Raw genomic sequence first — 19,953 nt, 5'->3', positions numbered from 1 at the left:
ATCTTAGATTGATGAGGTTCTCAGACAGGAAGATAAAGCAGAAGCTATGTCTGGCCACATTGACCAATTCCTAATAGCTACATTCATGCAGCTTCGGCTCATCTACAATACGCACATGGCGGATGAGAAGCTCGACAAAGATGAGATAGTCAAACTTTACAGCTGCATTATTGGGAGCATGATCTCGGTAAGGCTTTGACAGAGAAGGTTAGGTGAAGAGCAAATAGTTTCTCTGCAAAAATTGCAGGAGAAAGGACTGTCTGTGCTGTATTACAGCTTACTATTGAGTCTTATTTATGGAAGTTTGTTGTTGTCTTTTCTCCAACGCACTTTTTGAGAGGGGGTGGGAAATGAGAAATTGGGGAAGGGAGGAAGGTCTGCTTGTTGCTTATATGAAATACAGCCACTCTGAACTGTTTCATTAAGGTCTGCTTTACTACTTCTTACCTTTTAAGTGCTTAGTTGATGGCCTAACTACTTTCGGAAGTCCCTCAGTAGAACTTTCTTCCTCGTTATGGTTTTATTGTTTCATGTTTGGGGGAGATGGGAGAATATCTAGTGGTTTGATAGTGTAGTCTGCAGAAATGCCTATTTGAAAGCTTTGCATGCAGAGGAACCTTCTAATGTCATCTTCAATTTGTAGCTGTTTCAGATAGAAAGTCTGGCTCGAGAGGCCTCCACTGGTGTGCTGAAGGACCTAATGCATGGTCTTATTACATTAATGCTGGATTCTCGGGTTGAAGATCTTGAGGAGGGTGAGCAAGTCATCCGATCAGTCAACCTCTTGGTAGTGAAAGTTCTGGAAAAGTCTGACCAGACCAACATCTTCAGGTATATAATGAAAATCATGCAATTAATGTTTCACCTGTTCATTGAATGGCCAAATTTGTTTCAGTCATTCTGTAAGCTAAGAATGATGTCTGTAGAATCATTCAGCGGGCTAATGAGGAGTTAACACTCACCATCAGTGGTGATCACAGTTTGCCCACACAATCTGCAGGGCTGGAGGCAGGCTAAATGAAACAGCTAATTCCATATGTTTTGGAATTCAGCAAGCTACCTATTAAACTCTTGCAACATACTAGAAGGGAAGAAACAGCTGTTACACAACACAACATAAACTGCTAGACTAACCCCAGTCCCTGGTGGAGTGTTCTTCTGGGAGCTGGCATCTCTTCTTGTATGTAACACTTTTCCTCTAATTGTTCTAAATTTGTTTCTTTAGTGCTCTGCTTGTTTTGCTGCAAGACAGTCTGCTAGCAACAGCCAGCCAGTCACCTAAGTTTTCAGAACTTGTCATGAAGGTGAGCCTGTAGGAGAAATTTTGAACTTACTTGGTTTGTCTGAATTAACTTACCTGAAAAAAAAAAAAAACAAACAACACAAAACCAACCAAACAAAAAACCCACAAAAAGAACCAAAACCAAAAAAAAAAAACCCCACATATCTATTGGGGAAAGAAAAAAAAAAAAGCCCACAACCAACCAAAAAACCTAGTGACCACATAACTTGAAATCAGTCTTAAAACTTTTAATTGTAGTCTTCTAATTAGATGTTACATCTAGTGACATGTATGCCAAGAAGGAGTTTAACACCTGCTAATAGTTTCAGAAGGTTGTGCATATTAATGCAAGCTCCACACAGAGGTGTGTAGTCACCTGCTTAATTGCTTAGGCACAGCACTGTGCTATTGATTCAAACAGTCCCAGGCTGGAGCTGGCTTGTATTTTGTCAACTCTAAGGATGGGCAGAGTAAACATGCAAACATCTGTATTTAAAGCATGAAAGTGATCTTTTTAGATAAAAACCTGCCCTCGTGGAACTGGAATGATTTAAAGGCAAGTTGGGTATTCTTAATGAGATTAAACCAGAAGAACTCATGCTGTGGGTGTGTGTACAGACTGCACCTGAAATACCCGCTGAATTTTTTTTACACAAAGCATTCGGTCTCCTGTTCTTGGTAGAGAAGTCAGTGCTGCTTTTGTGTATCAACTCTAAAGAAGAATCTTGATGCAGTCGAACCAGTTACAGAGAGCAAGTATCTACTAGTGCAAATACAGATGAAATGCTTGTCTGTATGTGGTAGCAGAGTCAAGTGGTTCAATGATAGTTTTCCATGATTTCTCCTCAGACAATTAAATGTTGCTTCTTAGAGTTGTCTTGCTTTAAGTCAGCCTCTCGTTGCAGTGTCTGTGGAGAATGGTGCGTCTGCTTCCGGAAACCATTAACAGCATCAATCTGGATCGAATTCTACTGGATATCCACATTTTCATGAAGGTGTTTCCCAAAGAGAAGCTGAAGCAATGTAAGAGTGATCTTCCTATAAGGACACTGAAGACACTGCTTCACACCTTATGCAAGCTGAAAGGGCCCAAGGTCAGAACAGTCACTAGTCATGGACTTCTAAACTGGGTGTTCATGCGGTCTCTGAGGTTTTCCTTTTAAAAAATATATATGTGGTTTTTTCTCCTTTTAGATCTTAGATCATTTAACAATGATAGACAACAAAAATGAATCTGAGCTGGAGGCTCACCTGCGTAGAGTAATGAAACACTCCATGGACAAGACTGGTAGCAAAGCTGATAAGGATACAGAAAAAGGGGCTTCTCGCATAGTAAGTTATTCCTTCCGCCACCACCACCACATTTACATATATTTAAGAAACAAGCTTAATTTTAATTGTGGAATATGAGGTAGTAATTGCCTTTTGAATGAGTAGTTGATGTTGGAAATACTCTTCTAATTTTGCTTTTATTTATGACTGTTCTGGGAATTTGCAGTGTGTTTCTGTGCATATCCCAGTATGAAATGTTCTCCTGGATGTTCAGGCATGCAGTATAGATTTTACTTGACCTACTAAAAGCTAATCAAAAGAGGGTTTAAACACTGACTTCTCAGATGGAGTCCTACAGCTTGATGATGTCTTTATTCCTCATCCTGTGTGGAGATTGGCTCTGTAAAATCCAAATTGCTTAAAAGTCTTCTTCATCTTTGAAGCTCTGTGTCAAATTGGCAGGTCTGATGGTGCTGTGGGTTCATCTAACTTCCCTATTTTTATTCACTTTGTTTTAGAAGTCTCCTTTTATTTATTTATTTAGGAGGAAAAGGCTTCAAAGGCTAAAGTTAATGATATTTTGGCAGAAATATTTAAGAAGATTGGCTCCAAGGAGAACACTAAGGAGGTAAGTGTTCCCTTTCTGCAAGGAAGAGGGCATGATAGGTTAGAATGGTGTATGCAACTGTTGCAGTAATGCACAGGAATTCTTCCTTCCCAGGGTCTGGCAGAGCTATATGAATACAAGAAGAAGTATTCTGATGCAGACATTGAGCCCTTCCTGAAAAACTCCTCTCAGTTCTTCCAGAGTTATGTGGAGAGAGGCCTCCGGTTGATAGAAACGGAACGGGAGGGGAAGGGACGTATTGCAACTTCTACAGGTATGTGTTACTGCACAAGTGCTTCCTTTATAAGGTGTGGAGATAAAAGAGGAAAGCTACCAGTCCCCTGCTAGAAACTAGTATTGGCAGGTGCTTAGGGAATTCTAAAGCAAGTCACTTATTTTCTTGGCACTTGTTTGCTTGTGAGGCACCATTTGCAGGTACTCAGTGTTCTTTGTTGTAAAAAAGATGATATAACATCTTAATAAAAGAAAGATATTGTAGCCATCATCGTACCAAATGTTGAAACCACCTGAAAGGCTTGGTAAATAAGTGGTTCTAATTTGTATCCTGTGTTGTGGGTTGAACATTGGTCTGTGCATCATGTGTCTGCACTCACGAATTGTTTCTGCACAGCTGGTTTGTAAGAGCAGCAGCTGTCAGGTTGTCCTTTTACCTTTGGTTGCTAAAATGATAGAGGAAGAACTTTGACATATTGTTTACTGTGGAATTGGAAAGTTTATTTTAAGTAACAAACTTCGTATAGCAGCCTTTGTGATGACCTCTTTCCAATAAATTATCCTTTTAATTAGATTAATTACTGTAAAACACTTAGGTTATTAGTGAGTCTTTGTATTGCAGATAAGCACAAGTGAATATTTAATGCAATATTAAGGAGAGAATGTGAGAAATTAGCTGACCGTAAAAACTGATGCACAGTCTGGCAAAAACACATCTAATTTTCTGTGGGTTTTTCGGTTGGTTGGTTGTTTTTTTTTTTACATTTTTTTTTCTTCGCTTTTCAAATTGTCATGTGAGACTTTAGCCTTTTCTCCCACTACTGTTCCTTCTCCTGTCCATGTATTGTAAATTACTTCAGCAAGATGATAAGTTTCTTTGAGTACCTCCTAAATGTCTGACTCCAATGTCTGAACACAAAATTCTGCCTTTCATCTTAAAAGTCCATGCATCATGAAATGTTAGTTCAACAGCTAGAGATTTCAAATAATTTATATCTCCTGATTGTCCTTCTTTCTTTTTTGCCCCTCCTTGACTACAGTAGTTTGATATATAATAATGGATATTGCTTCATCTTCCAACGGTGCTTTTAGACTAAAGTATAAATGCTTAACCTTTATCCTCTCTTTTGCTTTATCATTTTCAAAAGCCCTTTCAGTAAACCAGCAAAACCAATTCCCTGTCCACACTAAATCTTAGAACTTGCCATTCATTTCAGAATGGAATTTTTTTTTGTTGTTTCTTTTGTTGTGATTTTTTTATAATCACAGAATCAACCAGGTTGGAAAAGACCTGAGCGATCATCAAGTCCAACCTATTACCTAATACTTAGCACCTCCTGACAACTAAACCATGGCTCCAAGTGCCATAATGTAGTATCCTTTCCCAGCCTTTTGTTAGGGAAGCTAGAAACTTGCTACATGCCTTCCAGAATTTGCTATTTCAGATGGAATTGTAAGAAGCTGCGGCTTTAAATTATCTGAACAAGAGGTAAAAGAGAGGTTAGAATTGCAGTGATATCTACCCAGAAGTCCTAAACTTACAAAAAGTTAGAGGACTTCAAATTTCCAAGCCTGCCAGTTGTCAAGTTCTGTTTGGACTTCATGATTACTGCTGAATCCACATCAGCATCTTCCTTTCCCCCTCACTCTTCTTCAGATGTACTGCTGAGGCTGACAGCTGGAGCTGCCCTGCTGTCACTGTCTCAGTTTCTGTTCTCAATTGGTTCTTGGTCATCGCTCATGCAAGGAGATAAAAGGGCTGATGTGCTTATACTAGCAGATTGAAATAGCTTGGTGTTTATAGGTTGGTTGATTCTTTCAACCATTACACCATTTCAAGGAACTGACCATGAGGCTTTTTTGTTGGTTTTAATTTTAATTTTCCTTTCTTTCCTTCCCTTCATCCTCCAGGCATCTCTTCTCAGATGGAAGGAACGTGTGTTCCTGCTTCTACCCACACTGTATCTTCATCCATAGGAAACACAAATGGGGAAGAAGTGGGGCCTTCAGTTTACTTGGAGAGATTAAAAATCCTCAGGCAGCGTTGTGGCCTTGATAACGCAAAGGTATTACACTTGACAGCTCTCAAATCCCACGGGGAGGCACTTCACTGGTGCTTTTAGAACTCAAATTACTGTTTTTGCAGTTTCTAATCAGAATGGGTGATCTTTCATTGTTCTGCATGTCCTGGCTATCTGCTGCATGTCACCATGCCTAGTATAAATGGCTTGAAACTCATTACTTGGCCAAGCAGGCTTATGTTTCAGTCCACTCTGTCTGCAGCACTGGTGCATATGCAGGTTATTTTTCCTGTATTTTGTTATCTTTTGCCCTCTAGTTGAGTCTCAAAGGTTCAAATAACTACGGTTCTCTAAAGGTTAACCAATATTGACTTTTGTTTGAATTGAAAGAGCTGAATGAAGACTTTGCATGAAGAAAATATAATTTTTGATTGTATGGATACTGGGACACAGAAATGCTGAATGAGTCTAGTATTGGAAATTGGTGGGCCAAAATTTCTAACAGTTCTGTGATCAATGCATTAGGAATCTAGAGTCCATTACTGAGTTCATTCCAGGAACAGTCATCCAGATGTGTTATTGTTTGAACCGTGAACACAAACTTGAATATCAGCTAACAGCTCTGAGGAGGGGAAATGTTTACTAGAGGATAGTAACAGAGTAATTAAGGCAGATGGAGTATCAGTTAGGAAAAGAACAGCCAATGGACATTTTAAGTCTTTGGCAGGGTGGATCTTGCCAGTCAGTCCAAGTTTCCTCTTCTCATTCCTCCAGAAAACTCATTGGCTGTTGATGTTGCACACAGGCATGGATTTCTCTATCTTGTGTTAGAACTCAGACTGTTCAAGACTGCAGCAGGCCATCTCAGTAAAGCAGTGGTCTTCTATGAATTTTTTGATCTTTGTGTTCCTACTGACATTAAGCTAAAAATGAACTACTCGTATGGTAGGAATTCAATATTGTAGTTAGCTTTGCATGATTCTGACTTTGGCAATTGACTTTATTGCTCCAGATCACCTGTGTTGTATTGCTCCTTCCCTTCCCTCTGTTTTTACTGTTTCCTGTGAAGATGAGAAGCCATTATCATGGTTTGAACTTCTTATATGGCTTTTGCCACTGTCTGAGTTAACACTTCGCTTTCCTGCCCCATAGCAGGAAGACAGACCACCTCTGACGTCTCTGCTCTCTAAACCAGCACTCCCTACAGTTGCATCCTCTACAGATATGCTTCACAGTAAGCTCTCCCAGCTCCGTGAGTCACGGGAGCAGTACCAACATCTGGACCTGGACTCCAATCAGACTCATTCCTCTGGCATTGGAACTACCCTGGCTTCACCCTCTTCTGCAGCAGCTAACATTGATGACTTGAAAAAAAGATTGGAGAGAATAAAAAGCAGTCGCAAATAGAGATGCGAGAGAGACAGCATAACTCTGGCCTGGGCTGTCTTCAGCTTTAGTTTACTAAACTAGAAGTCTTCATAGTTAAATGGCCTCATTTAGGCCTAATGTATACAAACTGGTTTATGTATAATACAGTGGATTTTGGGGGGTTGAGTCATTGTGGCACAAGTATTTGTACATACTCTGCTTCTCAGTGAGCATCTCTTTGACAATAGAAGCCTGTCTGTGTATTAGTTTTAGTGTACAGACCTGTAAACAACCATCTTCTTGCTTAAACTAGTTTCTCATTACTTGTTTGGGTTTTTTTTAATTTGTAAAATTGTCTTTCAGATCTTTTCCTAGTTCTTACTCTTTAGTGATTTCACTTTTAATTTTGTGAATTCTTCTCCATGTAATCCCTGAACTGTTGATTCTGTATGGACACATGGCATGAAGTAACTAATTTAAGTGTCTTTTGTAAATAAAGTTTGCATTAACTATACCAGTCTCTGTAGGAACAGCAGTGACTGCTGGTTAGAGAAGTCACTCCCTATTCCTGAATGTTAGTGACTGGGCATCTAGAAGCTGAACTGAGCTATCCTTGACATGAACCTTGGGGTTTGGATATTTTATGAGGAAGATGAGTGAATATATGCTATCTGTGGATGCAATCCTGAGATTTTGCACTCTTACTTCTATGAGCAGTAGTGCATTTTTCCTATAGTTGCTTCTTTTGTTTTGGAATAAGTTTCTGTAACTTGAGAGTAAGTTGAGAATATTTCATTTGCTGGAATGTTCATTTTAAAGTATCTAGTCATTGTGATGCCTTTATCCAGGTTAAGCATAATCCCCTCTGTGTGCAAACGCTTTCTTTGAGGAGCCTGCTGCTGTTGATACGGAGTAGATTAGCAGTGATGTACAGTCGGTGGATTCGTTTATCCTGAACTCATTTGGCTAAGCAGTTTTCCTTGTGAGGGTAGACATCACCGCCATGTTCTTTTTGCTCTGAAGCATCTGATGTCAGCAAACTCTACGATTTTGTGTAACTTCAGACACCTGGTAGTACTAGTCTGCAAAAGCTGTAGTCACTGCTTTTGTTGTAAGAAAGTCTTCTGATTAGCCTTTTTCAGAAGCTGTGAGTATGAAGATTGAGACGTACACTGCGTAGCCTTTCTAGCCCTTTCATCTCTGGGGAGGAGATGTTTTCACCTTTCTTACTGCACTTCCATGTGAGGGCTGGTTGTGAAACTTAAATTGCGCACCTGTTCCATAGCTAGAAGAGAGTTGTTGAAGAGTTGGACAGGCAGGCTTAAAATAGCACACTTCTGCTCTGGATTTTAATCTCTTCCACTTAACTGCTGCATTTGTTGTTTGCTCTGTGGACCAGCAGTCTCTGCATTAGGGCTGTTACTGCAACTATCTTGCCTGATTACAGTAAAAATGTGCTTTAAATTAGTACCTGTACAACAGATCTGTACCAGAGCTTCTGCAAATGGCTGAATCTTCCTTTTACAGGACCCTTATGCTGGGGTTGCAGTTGACATAATGCTGCCTGGTGCTTATGGTGAGTTTGCACACTGTGATAGCAGGTGACTTGTGAGCATTCTCCATCCTGTGTTAATTGACACTATGTCGCTCATTGCTCCACCACCTTGATTTCGTAGTTGCAGTCTCCTCTCCTAAGCTGAAGTGGCCATGCACTTTCTTGTGGAACAGAGCTGTGTGGCAAGTGGAGGTTTGGCCCTTATTGGGAAGTGCTGAGGTTTTTGCACACTTAAACTGGGGCTCTTTGTGAATAGTTTGTGTTGGCTGGCACTAGAGTTACTGCCACTACCTCTCAATTACTAGCTGCTTTTTGAAACTTACTGACATTTAAATTAATATGTTCCTTTACCATGTCCAGCAGATGTTTTCAATCACTGTTTGTTAATTAGCTCAGGATGTTAAAACAGCAATGCCTGCAAACCTGCATACAAGTATTTTAAATTTGAAGCTGAATTGGAAGTGAAATACAGGAATAATTGAGTAGCGGAAGATAAAGTTGCTTACTATGAATGACTTTTTGCCCTGTGTCTCTGTAGTGTTTGATTGGACTCAATATCCTGGGAGTTCTGAACTAAAACTTGTGCACATAAATCAATAAAGCCTAATCTTTAGCCCAGACAATATTTAAATAACATTAAACTGAATTTTAAAAATTATTCTTCTGTATGGTTTGTAACAAGTCAGTATTAACAGTGACCTGCTCCAGAAAATGTATGGTTCTGGTTCTCCTCTTAGATGTACGATTTCTCACAGGTTATTAGAAAGCAGTGCAAAGGTGAGGCTGAAAATTTATACATTAGAAGTGCTAAATGTGTTCGGTGTCTGATGCTTGTGATTTTATAATTACTTTAAGCACTTGTGGAATTTGTTCTTAAGGATTCTTCAGACATTTTTGAGAGGCAGTTTTTATGCTTTCTTTGGATAATCAGATTGGGCTCTCTTTAAATTGGTTTCCAAATGAGCTATCTTCAGAGAGGTGACCAGACAGTAATTGAACAATAACTTTTTCTTTATATCCAACTAATTTCAGATGGTTAGTTCTGCTATCACTTTTTTCAGCACAGTCACTTTGCTCCTTAATATACTCTGTATGAAGCCCAACAGAATTTCACTTTACCAGTTTCTGTGACTTGATGGCACTACGAATGAGGGGTTTAGGAATACGGGGTCATAAGGAGCAGGGACAGCTTGCAAATCTCACGATTGCTTTAAGAGAAAATTGGGCTGAACAAATTGGCTAGTCAAGAACAGGTGTACTGCTGGGTTCTCAGTGGGCTGCTAATTGCTGCTAAAGAGGAATTAATCAAAGAACTGAAGCTGCTTTTGGAGTGATCTCTAAACAAGCTTTGTAAGATGACCAAATAAATACAGCATAGGATGCTTCCACTTTTGGGCCTTTGACACTGGGCATGAATTGCTTCCTTCTGAATCTCACTATGCAGGTGGAAAATACCCTTTGAGGACCTAGCACCACCTGCCATGAAGGAAAATAGCGCTTCCATTTCTGTATGGCACTATCTAACATGTTCAAGTTCATATTCCTTTGTAGGATGTACAGCTGGCATCTGTAGTTCCTTAAGATGCTACCCTTGACAACTGTGCTGCTTTGTCTGCTATTGCAGCTAAGACCAATGCCTATCTTATTAACACAGGTGATAGTTGCTTTAGTTTGTACATTAGTACTGTTTTGTGTGATGCCATGGTTACCGCAGGGTAATTACCTCCTGTATATTCCTGGCTCAGTTTCTAGAGCAGAAAGTGAGTTGACTGGAAGGGAGGACATGGACAGTGCCTGAAGGCACAGTTGTGCTTACAGTGACTGATTCAAGGCCATCATCTGAGGAATAAAATCTCTTGTTGATGGTTATAGCTGATAAAAGGGAGAAGAGTTTGAAGTACAAGAGGTAAAAGCAGCACAGCTTGTTGCCATTCTGTTGGTACTCCTGGCTACTGTGATGGCTCAGATTCAAGTGCAGCTAAACTCAGCGTGAACGAAAGGAAGAACATGGATTTGAGAACTTTTATTTTCTAGGGAAAACACTTCCCTTTGTCGAGTTGTAAGGCCATTAACATTCTACTGCGGAATCTTCTATGCTTACGTTTTGAAGAAGTGGACCATTGTAGCAAAATCAGAGCAAGCCAGGTGAACTCCTATTGCCCGTTTTTCTCGATGACTTTGCGCATCCACTTTTTCAGGCGGAACACGTGAGTGTAAAATCCGTATTTGCCATCTCGGTCGCAGCCTTCTCCCCATGACACTATTCCCACTTGATACCAGCGGCTGTCTTCTGGGTTCTAAAGCAGAGAAGTGGGATTGGCATAAAGAGCAAGAGACTTGGTACTTAAATGCACCAAGTGATGGATAGTGCTTTGGAATTCATCCTGGCATCTACTAGATAACACAGCTCCTTGGAGTAATTTTGTCTCTACTCTTAAACCTCTAAGTGAGAGCTGGCCTTCACTCACACATTCTGTAGCTGATTTCTGTATGTGCAGAGTACTTGGTACAGAACGGACTGGGTGACTGCAGGATTCATCTCAGTTGTTCAGCTTGGTTATGAGATGAGTTTGTTTCAGCCACTCAGTCTCCATTTCTGCTGCCATTTTAAAACTGAGAAAGGTTCAGCATAGCACAAAGCCAGTGCCATATATTTTGAGCATGAACGTACCTTCATTACAAAGGGTCCCCCACTGTCCCCTTCACAGGCATCTCCTCTTTTTGAGTCTTCAGGACTGTAACCTACATGCAAGAAGGAATTTGGACATTTGACTGTAAGGGGAGTGGCTGGTGTTTTCCATCTTTTCCTTGAAGTACTCCTGCATACATTTTCTGAGACCTATGAGATTGCTTACTGCTTCTGCCAACTATTGGACTTAAATTAGAAAACTGGTTAGGTTTTTATATTATAAATAAGATAGCTAACTCTGCCTCTGATTTTGCAACATCCTGGAATCCACCATATTCTCCAGTCCTCTGTGCTGTTTCCTTTCATTGGAACTGCTGTTAGTGTTAGCTGCCACTGTGTTCAACAGCTGTAGCTTGAAATATTTGAGCCTTTCTCTTGTCTTAGAAACTTCTGTGTGTGTAAAAGTCCATGTACCCTGTTCTTTCATTCTGTTTACCATAGAGACACATTACTGTCCTCATGTTGGCCTTCCTGTCATTCTGCAGGCTCTGCTTTTTTTTCTTTTCCAACTGTCTTCTTACAGTCTTGCTATGAAAAGGGATTCAGCTGTAATTCCTGATGAACTAGACAGTGTCTTTGCATTTTCCCATCACCCGTCTCCCCTTTTCTGTGCTATTTCTGCAACTTGGCTATTTAAAGAAAATGTCTAGAAAAAGAAACTAAGAAAACACTGTATTGTTAGTATGCTCAGGAAACTGGCTTCCATCCTAACTCAAGCAATCATGTTTGTTCTTAGATGCAAGCAGTCCAAAGTCATTGGAGATTTGCTTTTAGGAACCTGTGAAGTCTCCACAAATTAAGTATGCAGCAGAAAGTATTTAAGTGCTATAATCTATAATCTCTTTGTGCTCTAAATTCTATGCTCATTTCTGTTCTCTCAGAAATGGGTGTAATGCCAGAAGATATTTAGGAAGGTACAGCAAGGGTTACCAGAAGTACAGGATGCTTTCTGTGTTAGGGAAGATTAAATGAATGCTTCTTTGCTTGGAAGAGAAATGAGAGATCTGTAAAGGGTCCATAATATAGCATATGATATGGGGAACAATAACTGTTTCTTGTTAGGAGTACAAATGTGTGCCTTCTCAAATCCATTAGAAATGTAACAAAATGAGGAATTGCATTTTTCACACATGCTGAACTAATCTGTGGAGCCTGCTGCTGCGAAGTTGTGGGCATGAGTATGAATAGGCTCCAAAACATTGAGACAAGCTAGGAGAGAAGGGGTGAAAAGATAGTTGTGTGTGCTGTGTTCTCACACAGCTGTTGCTGTGTAGCAGTCACACCAACAGGGTAGTTAGCTTTAAAACAGCATGGTGTTACAAACATCATTCATAGCTTTAAATTCTCTAGCCTTCATGTTTCCTGAGAGCTAAAAGCGTTCTCACCATAGGAAAGTTACTCTGTATGGAGAGCATTTGCAAATTTATCAGAAAATAACCTTGCTGTGTGAGCTGCACCAGGAGCTCAGAGCCTCTGTCTTCTGTGGCAAGTTGGTCTTGTGTCTCCATTGCTACTTACCTGCACAGAACATGTTGTCAGTGACTTTAACTTTGGTGGACGCCTTGCAGATGTTTTGTTCTACAATGGGCACATTGAGCTGTTGCAGAACTGTGGGGAGGTTGCTTGGACTAGTGGCCCATGTTTCTTTCAAGTTTCCCCAGCCAGTTACCCGCCCTTTGTAACCTGCCAGCATCAGCCTGTGGAAGGAAGCAGAAATGTGGTCAAATAGGTTGTAACAGCTTTTCCTGCCTGGTGCTCTTGCTGCAAATAGCTTAAATAAGGCATCTTTCTGTCCCTTTTGAAAAACCAAAAAGGCTGGCTTTCATAGGTGTAGAACTGTGGGAAAGTTCCCTCACCTCTGCACGACCTCTTTGGTAGGCAGGCAGACAGGATGGATGTAGTCACTGAAGACGACAGGTCTCTTCAAGTGTATGAGTGCAATGTCTCGGTCCATGTTCTCTTTCCAGTTGTACTTGGGGTGGATGATGATTTTATCCAACAAAGCAATCTTCTCTTGATTCTTTTCATATCTGAAATAGTTATGAAGGGAAGAACTTGCTGTACAGTAGCAACTGAGAGTCTTCTGAGGTTCATGATAATCTTGGGCGTTTTGTGCTCTCTGAGGCAATGCTCTTTTTATACTGGAGCACCCCTTCAGATCTTCCCATGCTCTGCCCTCCCCTTCACTTTCACCTTTGTAAGACAGACCAGAAAATGACAGCTCTATTATGTCCTGCTGTACTGAGAGGCATGTGACATTGGCTTTGTATGATTCTTTGAATACTAAATGATAGCCTACCCTCATTGTATCTCATGACTCTAGTTTACTCTCAGTTCACCCAGGTTCTTACTTGGCTCTTATGTGCTTGCCAATCCGCACCAGGATGTCATTTGTAGTTAAGTTCTTGTCCCAAGGTGGATAATAAAGGCAATGAGCAGCAGTCAAGATCCAGCTGTCACTGATGAGGCTAGCACCACACAGCAGCTCTTGAGGACTCTTTTTGTAGAGCATCACCTGCCTGAGAGCCAAGGAGGAAGACAGACTTAGCAGGACTAAAGGTGTGGCTGGCTGCATAAGTCTTGATGTCACACAGAATTGGCAGTGAGCAGGGAAGGGTGTTGGCAAGAAGTACTGGCAAAGGCAACTGCCTAGGTGGCTATCTCTCAAGTCTTCCTTTGGTCTCTATATTTTATGTAGGAGTTCATTTACCCCATTTCCATCACCTGGAGAGGTTTCTCATCCTCTGCTACAACAAAGATGGAAAGAAGAAGAAACAAAGCTGTAATGCTAACACTCTCATTCCCCAGAGTGGTTGTGTACTTGGCTCAAGAAGAGGGTTTATTTCCAGCTATTTTAGTAGTGCCCTGTCAACCACTTGCTTTGATTAGAAGCCATAATGCCTGCATGTGATGGGAGACCTCTTGTGTTTGCCCCTGCTTGAACCGAAGAGAAGGGAGACACAATTCCCTAGGAGGGACTATGCAAAGGTGATGCTTACCAGGGGGAACTGCCAATTTCTGCGTCATCCCCACGGACAACTCTGCCTCCCATGTAGGATTCTAGCAGCTCCTTTTCAGTTCTGTCTGTTAACTTTTTCTTCTCAAATAAAGGACGAATGCCACAGTCTGGAAAAATAGGCAGCCTGACTTTGTTACTCTGCCTGATTCACAGAGAAAGGTTGTCTGCAGTCAGCATGCTAAGCTAGAGAGCGGAGGAAGGAAGTGCTTACTAGCTCCATTATCATAATTAAAAATTGACTTTTGGGGATCCTTCAAGGAATCTAGACATCTCCCCCTGATTTTGACAGCATTTGGCAAGCTGGTGCTTCTGAGGAACAGTAAGAGCCATGTGGGAAGCAGCAGCAGACTTTCTAGCAACTGTGATGCTGTATGTAGAGTTTTTGCTCACCTGCTTCACCTGAACCAAAAGTTTTGGCATCAAAGACAGTTTTGAACTCTTGAGTCTGGGTAGTACGTCCCGATAGTCCCTCCAGCTCTTCATCCTCTAGCAAGCTGTCTGAGAGAGACAAAGACAAATATGGTAAAAGGCCTAGCTGCAGTTTCCCTAATTATCAGCAGTGCATATGTTCCTTTCCACCCATGGCAGGTCTGGTGGCTTAAACCCACTGTTCTTTTCAGTGCTCCTTCTTCTCCATTGGGAGTTTTGAGGGAGAACAGGATGCCTGGGAGATGTAACATCTCTGTACATGTACAGCAGCTTAGTACATGTGGTGTTTGGACAAAGAGGACTTCTGCATGCATGGTGAATATGCTTCCTTGTCTGGGCCTCCCAGGCCGAGTGCTTCACCCTAGTCACACGTTCTGCTTTTGTTTGCCACCCCCTCACAAGCGTGCCTACCCAGACCAATGCAGGCTTCTCACCGCAGTAGTGCAGATCACAGTACTCAAAGTTGGGTGGTTCGTCTGTGACACACCAGACACCTTCGTCATCTCCGTCTGGGTTCCGACAGTAGTTCTCCAGCAGCTTTACCTCTGGGTCAATCTGTTTTCCATGGAGCGCCTCTTTGGCTTTCTCAGAGTTCCATGGCAGGCACTTGGCTCCAGACATAGTGACAGAGAGGGTCCCAGTGTAATGCATGCCTTTTTCTTGCTCACAGGGCCCCACTGGGGCTGGTGGTGTGGCCCGTGGAGTAAATTCAACTGTTGTCCTTTCTTGACCTGGAAAGACAGTTCTGATTTAAGGCACAGCTTTGCCTTCGGAAGTCTTATTAGCAAATAGCACTAGAGCCCCTAGGGCATCCCATTAAGGATGGGAGCTGCCGTTGCATTCTTGTGCAGGTGGTGGTGCTCTTTGTAGTGTCAGAGGTGGCTCTTTCAAGAAGAAGTGAGGCAAGCTGGCACTATTCATCACACTTTGCCACTAAGATGTGAAGGACAATATTGTGTTCCTTTCTGGAGTATCTTTGAGAACCAGCTCAAAATGGGTAGGTGCCTCAAGCATCATAATACTGGTGTGTTATAGCCTCTACAGCCCTTTTCTCAAATGCATAACTAGACCATATCTGGGGTAGTCTTACTGTGGTATGCCTTTGAAATAGCAAGTTTAACTTTTTGCCACTGTTTCTAATAAGAGAAAAAATTTCCTTCCAGGCTTTCCCTCCATTTCCTTGAAAGTGCTGTAATGGCTGCAAGCTTTAAGCAGGTGTCCTGAGTGAATAGGCACCAGCTAATCTGTTCTATGGTGCTTGTTTGGCTTCAAGATACCTTCTGCTTGTGCACTGGGGGAATCCTCGTGTGAAGAAAGATCCTGTTTGACAAGTCACCCTGGTGCACAACAACCACTGAGCAAATGGCATTAACCTGATCAGTGAGGCCACTTCTGTGTGAGACTGACTTAGTCAACATGATTGCAAAGGAACTGTGCACAAACCAAGGCTTTTTGAGTCGCACCACATTCATGCATGTGTAAATGTAATAATAAGCTGTTGTACATCAGAAACTAACTAATGAACAGAGTGAAGATCCCTGATCACCCCAAAGCAGAGCAGTATTTCTTCTCAGTTTGCCATACTGCAGACCAGGGCAACAGTAATGATTTTTAGAACTTCAGAACACCCCATGGTGAAAATGGTTGCTGATGTCTCTTGACTTTCGCTTACAAGAATCGTTGCCTCTAGTTTCTGCTCTTGGATAAGAAATTTCTGCTGTGAGAGAAGGTTCTCTGCTTTCTATCAGTTCTTCTGAGATGGAGGCCAAACCCCAAGAGAGAGAGCTCTGTATTGTGGAGAAGCAGAAAGGTGTAAGTGTAGGGGGATAGCTCTCCATTTTGTCAAGTGCAATGATGACAGAAGGGTCTTTTTTCTCTTGAGATGGTGGGTTTTAAACTGCACCTCTCTATTTGACTGATTAAGATAGGCAGTCAAGCACAAGTTGTAGTGGTTTTGTCCTAAAGGTAGGAATTCAGTCTAGAAAAAACTGTATGACTCATTGCTGTCACGAGTTAGAGGCTGCTGAGACAGGATTTTGAGGTGTTCATTACTGGCAAAACTGTAGTAGATTCTAGGGTACTGCTGACATTGGATTTAATTTAAATCTAGGTCAGTGTAGTCTAGAGAAACTGGCACATTAGCCAATGTACATGTAGGAGCAGCTCAGCCACTATTCCCCCTCAGCTCCTTTAAGATGCAGCTCCTCTGCTCAACATGATCTCTGTTCATGTAAGATCCCTTCCTCTTAACCCCCTCCCCTTCCCTGGCATGTTCAGTATCAGTCTCAGGGTAGCTTTTCCTGCCAGTGAAGGGCTTGCTGGGGTGTAGTGCTGAGGCGTACCACACACTGGGATGGGACACTCCTCCCGTTCCACTGTTGGGTCTCGAGTGTAGCACCATGGGCCTCTCGTGTTGTTGTCTGGGTTCCTGCAGTAGTTCTCAATGAGGTTGGGATAAATGGTGGCATTAAACCTATGAGAAAAAGCTGGTTAGGCTAGGAAGGAAGAACACCTTGGAGAACCATGTAAGGGTATGGAGGAGATGAACTTACTTAGGTATATGTGGGTATTTGCTTGTCCACACTTGACATTCAATCCCTGATTTGGTGTAGCTAATTGTCCCCCGATAGTTGTGGCCCAGCCCGAGAGCGCAGTTACCTGTCAGAACCCAAACGTGGTGTAAGCCAGGGCCAGTGGAAATGGATATTGCCTTTTTCAAGGTCAGAGGCACCATCCCACAACTCCCTCCAACTTTTGCTGTGTGTATGAGCTGGTACAAGCCTCATCAGAGGGAGCTCACTCTGAGGCTCTGTGCCTTGCTTTGGCTCTAGGGGAAGGTCAGAGCCCTTCTGAGAGGCTGGGCGTGGGGACACCTGTGTCACAAGGAAATCTACCCAATGCTATTTCACTGGAAGAGTTGAGCTGTTTGTGAAAGGGTTAGTGGGAGAAATAAAGAAGGAGGAGGAAATTTCAGACTCCTCTCCTGCTATCTTTCTTACTAATCAGATGTAGGAAGGAAATTCTGCAGAAAGCAACTTCCTGGCACTTACTGTAGCTGGAAGATTGAGGTGAACATCGGTATTTCTTACCTTCTAGACAAGCATCCAGAGTTGCCCTGGTCTTTCTCTCGCCCTGACATACTAGCAAAATAAGAAGAAAGAAGCACATTATATAGAAGGAATTCAAAGCATTCCAGTTTGAACCAATTTGTCATCTAGGGACAAACAAAAGTGCTTTGCCCCAGAAAGTGAGCCCTTATAAGAGGGTATCTCTCCATGATGAGACAATGCATCCTAAGGGATAGTGTAACCCCTGTAGAACTTGAAACAACTTACCTTGGTATTTTGACCAAAATGCCTCCTGTGAAGAAAAAAAAAAAAAATATATGTCAGAGTAGAGACACAGAACATCAGAACTTGCTTAGCTGCTGCACTCCAATCCAGTACCAGTAGAATGCCTCATCACAACAAATGGAGTGGACGAGCCTAGCTCTGTTTTTACCACTTACTACAGCCTCCAACAAAGCAAAAAAAAAATCTGATATAAAAACAGACTCCCAGTCCTCAGGCCCAGGAATCAAGGGTATACTGTTGTTCCTAAAAATACCAAAGATACTTATAACATTCATCAATCTGCAAAGGAAACAAAGCTCAGGCTCCAGTCCAGAAGTCTAGAGCTAAACCTAGAACTTCTAAGGCCTTATATAGATGTAGGTATTGTCCAGCTCTTTGGATCTACATCTCTGCTGTGCAGCCTGGAAATGATCACTTTAGAAATACTCTACAGAGGTTGTATCTTGCTGGCTTAGACCCCTAAATGTTTATCTGTTTATTATTGTATTCTTGGGTGCACATCTCAGCATGGCCTTGGGGCTAGGAGCAAATCCCAAGAAGGTGCAGAACAACTTTATCAGTGAGTGGATCTGGAAGCCAAAAAAGGGATGGACTGTGCAAAAGTGTCAGCTCAGAGGAGCTTGAGGCACCTGCACTCAGTTTTTGGTTCCTAAGCCAGCTCTTCTGTGAGTATCTGGAACTGTGGCTGTTCAAAAGCTGAACTGATGGAAGATGCAATTCGGGGTTGATGGGAAGACTCTCTCCTTTTTATTTCATGCTTAAAAGAGAGAGGGATGAAAAAGAACCTGAGCTCTGAGCTGCATTCCCTGGAGTGGCTCCAGGAGGGAAGCTCCCTTAGAAAACATGAGCTCTTCCTGGAGCATGCATGGATCAGCCTCATCTTTGTTTCACAGGTTTGAGTCTTATGACCCTAGCCTCAGGCTGTGTGTGTGCAACCTGCTGGTCTCACTACAGAGGCTGTCTGAGGGCAAGTTCCCTGGGAATGCCTGTACATACCGTCTGCACAGTGGATTCAAGGGCTTCAAATGCCTCCTCGTAGCTGCAGATCTCCTCCAGGCACTCTCGCTCCAGGTTTCCCTTAAGCATCTCTTCCAGAAATCCCTTGTTGGCACGGCGTGGGCGCTTGAGCAGTGACAACGCCTGCCCCTTTTCCAGGAAAACTACCGAGTCAGAACACTGCCAGTCAAAGGGGAGCTCGCAGCAGGAGGACCTCTTTGTCTTCCCTTATAGTTTCCAAAAATCACATGCAACCAATGTGATGACCCCACAGCCTCCCCCCGTGCACCATACAGAGAGGAGAAGCCCAGTCAGGTCTACACCTGATGATCAATACAGGCTCTCTATAAATCATCTGCTGGGACTCACATCACTAGAACAGAAGTGACAGCAATCTTCTGCTATTCTTGGCAAAGCTGCTGTGCTCATTTGCAGTTAGGTAGAAGCTTGTTTGCTTGAAGCCTGCTACTACTCCCTGCCAGCCACTGTATTTCTGTCTCGCAAGCCTCAGCCCACTGCAATAGGCTTTCCTCCATCTTCCTGTTCAAAGACCCTGACTCAAGACCTGTAGACAGTTCTTCCCTTATGCATCAGTAGGTCAGAGGGGACCTGACCTCATATTAAGAAAAGGCAGATGAGTTAGCAGTTCTGATAAGAAAAGAGGAGCTGTGAGCCTGAAGGCAACATACTGCAGATGACAGCTTAGATAAGGAACAGCTAGGGTGGTAATGGGGAATGGCAGCTGCTCAGGTCAGCTGAGGAACTCTAGCCCAAAAAAAGACCAAGGTTGTGTTACACATGCTCCTGGACTGAGTCTCATTCCCCTTCCCCACCATCTCCTAGGTGGCCCACAAAATCCCCTGACCCTATTGGCAGCAGGTGCCCTTTCACTCCCCACTTCAAGCTTTTAGGAAGTCCTTCTGCCATACCAAAGAAATCTACCACCAGCTCTACCCCTGGAAAGAAATAACCCCATCTTTCTTCCTCCTGTCACCCCCCTGCTACTGTCTCTCCCTGTGCCACTGAGTCTTACCTCCATCATGGCTCAGTGCAAGCTGCAGAAGGCTGGAAAGGAGCAGGCCCCTCAGCATGCTGGTTCTGCTGCTTGCCATGCTGTACACACTGGCT

At 42.5% G+C, this 19,953-nt stretch overlaps 2 protein-coding genes across 3 annotated transcripts in view; one reads left to right on the top strand and one right to left on the bottom strand.

Annotated features, from left to right (window-relative positions):
- Positions 1-7,072, top strand: part of CKAP5 (cytoskeleton associated protein 5) — a 40,531-nt gene extending 33,459 nt beyond the window's left edge. Inside the window, exons 35-43 of one of the 2 annotated variants that reach the window (XM_054400817.1) lie at positions 8-187; positions 644-831; positions 1,226-1,304; positions 2,188-2,376; positions 2,477-2,614; positions 3,099-3,182; positions 3,276-3,435; positions 5,307-5,461; positions 6,569-7,072. In XM_054400817.1, the coding sequence (XP_054256792.1) occupies positions 8-187; positions 644-831; positions 1,226-1,304; positions 2,188-2,376; positions 2,477-2,614; positions 3,099-3,182; positions 3,276-3,435; positions 5,307-5,461; positions 6,569-6,823 (1,428 nt within the window). In that variant the 3' untranslated portion in view covers positions 6,824-7,072. The remainder of the gene's footprint in view (positions 1-7; positions 188-643; positions 832-1,225; positions 1,305-2,187; positions 2,377-2,476; positions 2,615-3,098; positions 3,183-3,275; positions 3,436-5,306; positions 5,462-6,568) is intronic. The other variant, XM_054400818.1, reaches the window with a different exon arrangement.
- Positions 7,073-10,388: 3,316 nt separating this feature from the next.
- Positions 10,389-19,937, bottom strand: F2 (coagulation factor II, thrombin). Its single transcript, XM_054400332.1, has 14 exons — positions 19,859-19,937; positions 18,826-18,989; positions 17,812-17,836; positions 17,566-17,616; positions 17,029-17,134; positions 16,819-16,949; positions 14,911-15,207; positions 14,438-14,545; positions 14,028-14,154; positions 13,380-13,547; positions 12,885-13,058; positions 12,547-12,725; positions 11,011-11,081; positions 10,389-10,636 (listed from the first exon to the last, which is right to left on the bottom strand). The coding sequence occupies exons 1-14, from the start codon at positions 19,935-19,937 to the stop codon at positions 10,493-10,495; spliced, it is 1,824 nt and encodes a 607-aa protein (XP_054256307.1). The 3' UTR covers positions 10,389-10,492.
- Positions 19,938-19,953: the final 16 nt, after the last annotated feature.

This window comes from Indicator indicator, chromosome 4, assembly GCF_027791375.1.
Source record: "Indicator indicator isolate 239-I01 chromosome 4, UM_Iind_1.1, whole genome shotgun sequence".
NCBI classification, from domain to species: domain Eukaryota; kingdom Metazoa; phylum Chordata; class Aves; order Piciformes; family Indicatoridae; genus Indicator; species Indicator indicator.
The sequence above is the reverse complement of the archived record's forward strand: the minus strand, read 5'-3'. Positions and strand labels throughout refer to the sequence as shown.

What these genes read in the sequence shown, in the direction of transcription:
- F2 (XM_054400332.1), bottom strand. Translation starts at nt 19,937, where the DNA reads ATGGCAAGCAGCAGAACCAGCATGCTGAGGGGCCTGCTCCTTTCCAGC. An exon ending in GGCAAGCACATAAGAGCCAA is followed by an intron (nt 13,059 to 13,379) that starts GTAAGAACCTGG and finishes TAACTATTTCAG; the next exon opens with ATATGAAAAGAATCAAGAGA. An exon ending in TGACAACATGTTCTGTGCAG is followed by an intron (nt 11,082 to 12,546) that starts GTAAGTAGCAAT and finishes TCTTGCATGTAG; the next exon opens with GTTACAGTCCTGAAGACTCA.